This window comes from Rosa chinensis, chromosome 5, assembly GCF_002994745.2.
Source record: "Rosa chinensis cultivar Old Blush chromosome 5, RchiOBHm-V2, whole genome shotgun sequence".
Lineage (NCBI taxonomy): Eukaryota > Viridiplantae > Streptophyta > Magnoliopsida > Rosales > Rosaceae > Rosa > Rosa chinensis.
In genome coordinates, this window is record NC_037092.1 from 26,772,451 (window position 1) to 26,781,671 (window position 9,221).

Sequence of the window (9,221 nt, forward strand, 5' to 3'; positions counted from 1 at the left end):
ATTAATTAAAATTGAGTTTCCAAAATTTTGTCATGTTAGCCGGCTTTGAAGATTTCACAGTCCATTTAAGTCTAAACCAATGTTTATTTGTAGACTAATGGATGGACTTTGAACCCCAATATGTATTTCTGTAAAAGATCCAACTTTACATCGGAGATGAATTTTAAAAATTTAGGGTTTAAAATTTAGACTTTAAACCCAGTAACGAAGATAGTCTTAGGGGTTCGTTTCTCCTTCAATGTAACAAATCATAGGTCCACAGCTCATGCTTCAACCAGCTTTTCTTTTTGTTAAAGACACTAGTGGATTACCTGACCGGCTCGACGACCTGAATTTTATCGAACCTAAACTACTTGCATTCCTAAGCTCCTCCCCTTTCTATTTAACCATAACTTAAATTGTGCAAAGAGTCTGGCAGATTGGACCCGGCCCAATTCAGTCCTAAACTGGTGACATGATCTGCCTGACTCGGCCCAATTCAATACTAAAGAGTATGAAAACAGAAATAAGGGCCATGTATTACACATTTTGATCTTCAAGGAAGCTTGGAGAACGTCAAGAGAATACACAGCTAGGCCTTCAAGAACACGAACAGCCTTGGAGAAGTCCTAAAGCTCTTCACGGCAAGAGGCTTTTTTTTGAATTTTTAGAGAGAGTTTTGGAGAGAAGAGAGCGAGGCTAATGAACTGAATTTTGCGTCAAGAAGTGATCATTTTGGAGTCAAGAATTGCTGCTATTTATAGAGGAATCCTTCTCTCTTGTGATGTGATCTTGGCCATTCATCTAGAGGTGAATTCTCCTCTAAGTTTCCTTGATTTTCTCATGACAAAGTCTTGAATTTTCTAATCTCTTTTCTCCTTAATGACTGACGGTATATTTCTTGGATATCTCTAGAGTTAATCATGCAATGCTCCTTCTCTTTCTCTTGAATAGTGACCAGATACATCCCTTATTCCTCTCTAGTATTTTCTGATTTTATTCCATAAGAAGTACACCACATATCCTCTTAAATTCCCTAGAATTTTACACGGCAGACTCCACCTTTCTCTCTTTTGAATTATATTAATTTCTTCCTCCAAGAGTTGTTCACACAACGAACTCCTACAATAAAGGAAAATCATAAATCAATTAGACTTTATAACCAATAGGAAATAAGATAATTAGGATAAATATTGAATACAAACACTCCCCTTTTATCTCCACGAAATAAGGAGAATTTATGTGAATAAAACTCCTTGATTTCCTCCTTATTTTTGTGTGTCATCTTCTCCTTCAAGTTTCCTTGATTTCATCACTCAAGAGTTCTCAATGGGATGGACTCCCAAATTCTCTCTTTAAATCAAAAAAATTAGAAATAGGAAAGTTCAAAGGAAGAAAGTTTCCTAAAACAAAATAGGAAATATTTCCTAAAATGAAAGAGGAAAGTTTATAAAATGATTTATCCTTCATTTACGCTCATTTCTACTCTTTTTCTCATTTTTTTCTCCATTTCTGTCCTTGAAGTACCTAAAAACAGAAACTATGTTAGAGTTAGTAATTTTAAGAGAATAACTTAGCCAAATGAGAGAAAATACATACTAAAAACGTCACAGTTTGTGCTCCTATCAACTCTTGACATGAGTAATAGTTGCAGCTTCCTCTTCCTTTAATGTTCAATTTCTCATTTTTTATTTTATTATTATTATTATTATTATTATTTTATTTTTTTTATTTTTTATTTTTTATTTTTTTATGGATTGAGGGCCATTTTGGAAGAAATAGAAACTTTTGTATGGGTGTGGGTGAAATGAGAAAGAAAAGAAATAGGAGAAGGTGTGAAATTTTTTTGACGAGGTGAAGTGAGAATTTATAGGAAAAAATTGGTAATTTTTAAAATAGCAGTTACAAACAAATTAAAAAAAAAAAAAAATTGAGTTTTCAAAATTTTGTCATGTGAGCCTGCTTTGAAGATTTCATAGTCCATTTAAGTCTAAACCAATGTTTATTTGTAGACTAATGGATGGACTTTGAACCCCCCAATATGTATTTATGTAAAAGATACAACTTTCCATCGGAGATGAATTTTAAAAATTTAGGGTTTAAAATTTAGACTTTAAACTTAGTAAAGAAGATAGTCTTAAGGATTCGTTTCTCCTTCAATGTAACAAATTACAAATCATAGGTTCACAGCTCATGCTTCAACCAGCTTTTCTTTTTGTTAAAGACACCAATGGATTACCTGACCGGCGCGACGACCTGAATGTTATCGAACCCGAGATACTTGCATCCCTAAGCTCCTCCCCTTTCTATCTAGAAAAAATTACATATAAGTGCATATTTGAATGTTTTTTTAGCTTTAAGGTCACCAAATATTTCTTGTTCTCATAAGGCCACTAGGTTAGAAATGATGTTAAATTTTGGATATAAATACCAACATATTTACATAAATGCCACTAGAGTAAAAAGTCAACAATCATTCTCCCTCTTCTCTCCGGCGAGGTCTCCGGCCAACTCTGGTCGACCTCCGGCCAACTCCGGCATGTCTCTGGTCGACTTCCAGTGACCACAAAAGCTACTGTCACCAGCAACAAAAGCTATTCTGGTGAGATTTCTGTCAACCTCCGACGAGGTCACAAAAGATACTGTCACCAGCAACAAAAGATATTGTCATTAGCAACAAAAGCTACTCTAGTGAGATTTCCGGTGACCTCCGGCGAGGTCACAAAAGCTACTGTCACCAACAACAACAGCTACTGTCAAAACCAAAAGCTACGCTCCCCAAAAGCATAAGGTACTAACCCCACCAACAAAAGTTACTATCACCGACAACCTCTGACGTTTAAACGCTACTGTCACCGGCCAACACCAGAAAGATACTTTCACCATTAACAAAAGCTACTTTCATCATCACCAAAAGTTACTCTCATCAACGCCAAAAGCAATAACCAAGCAAAACAAAAACTACTACCAAACATAATAAAAGCTACTCCTAGAGACTGAGAAAACTATTCTCAACAACTAACAAAGTTACAGAAATGAAAAGGATACAACCAAAATAAAAATGCTATTGCAATTGAGAAAATAAAGCATATTCAATAATACAAAAAGTATACAGGGGGTTCAACAATGATATAACTATGTAAAACGCTACTTTCATAGTTGTAAAAAGTCACTTCCATAGTTGTGAAAATCTATTACAATAGTTGTATAAAGCTACTGTCAATATTGTAACGCAACTGTCATTTTTTAATGGTGACACTCTAAACCCATAGGCATAATTTTACCACTTTCAGCACGACACTTCATTTCAACATTTCTTGGTTCGCCGAATGATCTCTTTGTCAATGGAGGCTTCAATATCCAAATTCACATGATTTTTGAAATCTACTATTACAAATACAAAGGGGAAGAATTCTGCAAGAACAAAAATCAACAAAATATTAGTATTTGAAATGAAAACTAAAAACAGTAATGTACCGTTGCGCCCCAAACGTGGCACTCTTTATCAATCAGATAATCAAAAACAAGTAATATAAATAGCTACTGACATAGTTACGAAAAGCTACTATGACACGTGTACAAAGCCACTGAACCAATAATAAAAGCTACTAATATATAAGTCGCACAAAACTTGCTGATTATCCATGTTGATAGTGCAACACAAATCTCAAACAAGAAATGTTTAAGAGGTACGAAATCATAACAAAAAGAAAATTAAATTTCATTCAGAATCATGTTTTTCCAATTTGATAACTTATTGACAGATGATCACTTGAAATCAATCAGAATGAAGAAAAAAAAGCTACTAACATTAGATTGAAAAGATACTAGCATAAGGATAAAAAGCTACTATCACCATGTTGAAAACCCACTATAATAGCTATAGAGAGCTACTGACTTGAATTAATCAAATTGAAAACAAAAAAGCTACTAACATCATATTGAAAAGATACTAAAAATAGAAAGCTACTATCACTATGTTAAAAAGCCACTATAACACTTATGAGTTATTGACTTGAAATCAATCAAAATGAAAACCAATATGCTATTAACTTGAAAAGATACTAACATAGACATAGAGCTATTATCAATGTGTTGAAAAGCCACTATAACAATTATAAAGAGCTACTAACTTGAAATCAAATAAAATGAAAAAAAAAAATACTGACATCACGTGGATAAGATACTAACATAGTGATAGAAAACTACTATCACTTTGTTGAAAAATCTCTATAACATTTATAGCGAGCTAGCTATTCACTTGAAATCAATAAAAATGAAAACATAAAAAGCAAAACTACATAAAAAAAATTAAGGTCGGACAAGGAACAGAAGTATGATTAAATGATTATGTACCTGTAGATAACAAGTAGAAGAACATGCAGGTCCCTTGCAAGACAACAACGCGTGGAAGCCAGTCATCAACATCAGTATCATCAAGTGGAGGAGGTTCTCTTGGTAATGCTGTCCACCTCTATTATAAAGAAAACAAAAAATGGACCAATAATAGGAACAAATCATATTTGACATAATCCATTCAAAGTAAAATTTGACTTGGGGATAGTCATTACAGTTCGAATGTACATTTAGCCAGAGATACGAGCTGATTGCAAAATTTGATCAACGTATTCCAATCTGCATAAAACATAAGCCTTTTAGTGATTTCATTATAACATTGTGTTGAGAGTTTATGAACCAAGGTACAGCTAACAGAAGTTGCCTCCAAAAATCTCAGAATTAGCACTAATATGTAGTTTTCAGTAAGTACATCACATTAAAATGGTCAAGCATGAAGTTTCTTACTGACCTTTCAAGTGTGCTTCCCTCTCTTCTATATCAGCAAGCTTTTGTTCGAAGTGATTCTAGTTCTACAACAGATAGCTCAACTTGCCAGTTACATTATTGTAGCAGTCAGATACATGGAAATATCACAAACACAATTGAGGAACTGCCAAAACTACTCAACCAACCTTTTTTTCACCATCCGTGCTAGAACCCCATGGCAGCCCCCTTAGACTAAACAAGTTCAACTTGTATGCAGCAGTTCTTGATTTTCTTCGACTCCAGCTATAGGACCTATCCTACACTAGATCAAGCAAAGTGAAAAAAATTAAAACCTAGCCTCTCAATTTACATCAAATTTCGATCTGAAACATATGAAATTGGGACACTTGCTTCATCGAAATAGTTGTTCCCAACTCTAAACCCTAATGAAAACGCCACATCTACAAAATCCCAGACTTGTTAACATGAACAGTAAATAATGATTACCTGTGTCCCAAATTGCAAGCATGCTTGAGCTTCTTGCCGCCGAGATTAACATACTTCAGCATAAAATCAACACCTATGCACACAGAACCAAGCCAGAAAACAAAAACATTACACAATTTCAAGAAAGACGAAGGAGATTTGAGAGGAAAAGGTACATTGGAGAGAAAGAAAGGAAATGCAAACCGATGGTAGGAGAGAGGTTTTCGAAGGAATCAGAAGTGAAGCTGAGGAGAAGATGATGAAAACCAAACGGACTGTTTTGCCTGGCTTTGGATTGCAAATCAAGCAGGATAACCAAGCGCACCTCAAGTGCCTCGCTGCCGCCATTGAACGATAATAGAGAGGAAGGGCTAAGGCTCCGGCTCTGGCGCAAGTCACCAAGGCATCAACTCAGACTGACAGTACGAACGAGTCACTGATTAGAGGTAGATTGAGCTTGATTCCGAGAATGGCGAAGGTCTGAAGATCGAGCGACGAGCGGGAGGCGAGGTTGGTGAGACCGAGGAGCTATCTGATCAGTTCGAGCTTTGGCATCGTCACCGGATCTGATGGTTCCATTTGTAGCTGTAAATGTCTTAGCCACCGGTCGGTTCAAGCTCGGGCATCGTCACCGGATCTAATGGTACTGTTTGTAGCCGTAGGCGTCTTGGCCGCCGTCACCGGAGGACGAAGAGGAAGAGAGAGGGCATTTGAGGGAGAGTCGGGGGGAGAGAGAATCATTTATTTATTTATTTTATTTTATTTTTTTGAAAGAGAGAGAATGATTTATCGGTCTATCAGATATGAGCAGTTGAGTTTGTCTGGTAAAAGGGCAAAATTTTCAGAGACGAAATTATTTGAAGATAAAAGCGGCATTATATGTACAAAAAAAAATTAAGTGACTTTTAAAGTTTGAACATGACACTTATGAGTAATTTTCTATTCTATTTAATAACTCAAATTGTGCAGAGAGTCTGGTTCTGGCAGACTGGACCCGGCCCAATTCAGTCCTAAACTGGAGACATAATCCGCCCGACCCTACGCAAACACACACGTCATCATACTATCCTTAAAAACGTAACATATTTGGTTTCCCAAAAACAGAAGAGAGTACCATTTGTCAGATTTGTAGTGACGTGGGAAAATGTCGGAGATGAAGTCAATTGCGGTGGTGGGCGGCGGCCAAATGGGTTCAGGTATAGCCCAACTCGCCGCCATGCACGGATGCGATGCTTGGCTCCTAGACACCGACCCTAGTGCTCTAACCAGAGCCAACAAGTCCATCACCCACTCCATCCAGCGCCTCGTTTCCAAAGGACAACTCACTCAGGTCAAAAATCCTATCTTTCTCTGATTCCTTTACCAAAGAATCTATGAGATAGAAATGAAGGGTATACTAGAAAGATAGAGAGTTTTAATGAAGGGTATACTGGAAAGATAGAGAATTTTGGTACTTATGTCGATGTTAAATTTGTTAACGAAATTGTGATGGATTGGAATCAACGTTAGGTGGTTAGTATAAGATGAGTCTCTGTGCTTCACACGCTAGATGTCTAGTGTGATTGTGGGAGTTTGCTATGCTAAGTTGGTCTTTGACCATTTGGTGACGCTTGCAAGTATAAAGAAGAAAAAAGATGTTGAAATCGTGAGACTACTGCTTTGTTAGGAATTTTGTGTATCCATGGCAAAAGGGTGCTGTTTGATAAAAACTAGAAAGAAACTGGAGCTGTACTAAACTGAGATCTAGGTTTTGCATTACTGCTCTGGCTATATTTGTGTCGCTTGAGTAGAGTTCCGACTGGATGTCTGGAGTAGGTTACTGGAGTCGATAGGTGTTATATTCTGCTGAGTTTTTGGTTGTTCACTTGTTTGAACCATTTAAAGTTAAGAATTGACCGCATTTTTTATCACTCTGTCAAAATCTCATGCTTTTTAGTTCGTAAACAATTACAAGCTGAATGAACTTGTGATGAGGAATTGCATTTCAGGGCTTTACTGATGCGATTGATTCTTTGAAAGTTAAAACTTAAAACCATCTATTGCACTATCAATGCTTACCATTTATTGCTAGGAAAGTTTTGCAATTGTGGCATTGTGAGCTCTTGTTATACCGTTCATTCAACGTATAAATAACTTCTTAGAAACAGATCTAAAAGAACAAAGAAACATTTGCCTATTATATGAAATCTGTCATCCCTATACACTAGTGTGATATTCTTCTAGTGATTGATCAACATATCATTGAACTTCTGTTTAACAGGCTGTTGGTAAAGATGCTTTGGGCCGTCTGCGGTATACCTCAAACTTGCAAGAACTTTCTTCAGCAGATGTTATTATTGAAGCTATTGTGGAGTCTGAAGATGTGAAGAAAAAGCTATTTATTGAACTAGATAAGATCACAAAAAGTTCTGCCATACTGGCATCTAATACAAGTTCCATCTCCATTACTCGTCTGGCATCAGCAACTAGCAGGCCGAAGCAGGTTAAGCTCGGAATATACTTTCTACTTCTGGTCCTGAGATTATGCTTTTGAGATTTTGCAGAGCTTGTGAAACTTAAACTGGATAAAAGATTTTTTTTTCTTTCTATTTTTGTCAAATGTGAAGTCAGAAATCTGATTATGTCAAATTACTATTGTGATTTGCAGGTGATTGGCATGCATTTTATGAACCCTCCTCCTATAATGAAACTTGTTGAGATCGTGCGAGGAGCAGACACATCCGATGAGACTTTTAATGCTACAAAAGCATTGGCAGAAAGGTTATTCACTTGGATTCTTTGAATTGCATAAAGATGAAAACTTTATCTTCCCTGTTGTGTGATAAACTTTAACTCTTCTGTGTTGAATTTTCAGGTTTGGCAAGACAGTGATATGCTCTCGGGATTATGCCGGCTTTGTTGTAAACAGGATCCTAATGCCGATGATAAATGAAGCATTTTTTACACTCTATACTGGTGTGGCAACAAAGGAAGACATTGATGTGGGAATGAAGTTGGGAACAAATCATCCAATGGGTCCTTTAGAGCTTGCAGATTTCATTGGATTGGATGTCTGCTTATCAATCATGAAAGTTCTCCATGCTGGCCTTGGCGACAGTAAATATGCTCCCTGCCCACTTCTTGTACAGTATGTTGATGCAGGTCGACTCGGAAGAAAACGAGGTATTGGGGTATACGATTATTGTCAAATGCCTGATGCAGTAAAACCTTCTTCCAAGCTTTGAATTCTGGGCTTACTTGGAATAGCAAACTGCTTTTGTCTATATGGTACCTCCCAGTTCACTTGGAATAATCGTGCAACAAATGTTGGTGGCCAAGCAGCTTACTGTTGTGTTGTTTACAGTCTTGTTCACATTGAGCTTGCAGTGGGATATTAATCATGAGTTGCTAAACATGATGCACCAAATTTTATGGAAAGGGAGCCCAATAAAGATGTATTTACATAATTAATAGGAGAGGGGGATCTTGATAGAAGAATGTTTCCAGAAGCCTGTAAACAGATTGTAGCTTGTGTAACCTTTTCCTTCATAAAGGAGCACAAGCCTGTAAACTGATACAACCCCATGCTTGGTATGGCTTGGAGGTATTCTTCTACGTGCTTGGTATTTGATAGAGTTAAAATCATTTTACCACCCTGAATTTTACACATAAAATTATTTGTGTCCCTAAACTTTTAATTTAATCACATATGTCATTATACTCCAACTAAAGCTATTAGTAAATTAATTTATGAATTTCTTCACAAATTGGTGAGGATGAGAGTCTACTGAGGGTCAGTTTTTAGTGGTGTGTTTCTTGCATGATTGAAGACTGAAATCTAGTTTGAGTGAGCAACACTATATGAAGAAATTAATGGATTAGTTAAGAATTAGTTATAATCAATCACATTGGAGAGTATGAAGGCGCAAGGGATTATATTAGAAATTTAGGGGCATAAATGATTTTAAATTTGAAGTTCAGGGTGCTAAAATGTTTTTAGCTCTATTTGATGG

At 36.4% G+C, this 9,221-nt stretch overlaps 1 protein-coding gene and 1 pseudogene across 1 annotated transcript; one reads left to right on the plus strand and one right to left on the minus strand.

Moving 5' to 3' along the window:
• Window positions 1-3,286: 3,286 nt before the first annotated feature.
• Window positions 3,287-5,577, minus strand: LOC112203541 (annotated as a pseudogene).
• A 744-nt stretch (window positions 5,578-6,321) lies between these two features.
• LOC112167648 (3-hydroxybutyryl-CoA dehydrogenase) lies at window positions 6,322-8,850 on the plus strand. The gene is made up of 4 exons (XM_024304699.2): window positions 6,322-6,559; window positions 7,490-7,711; window positions 7,877-7,989; window positions 8,084-8,850. The coding sequence occupies exons 1-4, from the start codon at window positions 6,374-6,376 to the stop codon at window positions 8,451-8,453; spliced, it is 891 nt and encodes a 296-aa protein (XP_024160467.1). The 5' UTR covers window positions 6,322-6,373; the 3' UTR covers window positions 8,454-8,850.
• Window positions 8,851-9,221: the final 371 nt, after the last annotated feature.

Coding starts and splice junctions, on each gene's coding strand:
- LOC112167648 (XM_024304699.2), top strand. CDS start 6,374: ATGTCGGAGATGAAGTCAATTGCGGTGGTGGGCGGCGGCCAAATGGGT. Junction 6,560..7,489: donor CCAAAGGACAACTCACTCAG/GTCAAAAATCCT, acceptor TCTGTTTAACAG/GCTGTTGGTAAAGATGCTTT. Junction 7,712..7,876: donor CAACTAGCAGGCCGAAGCAG/GTTAAGCTCGGA, acceptor TGTGATTTGCAG/GTGATTGGCATGCATTTTAT.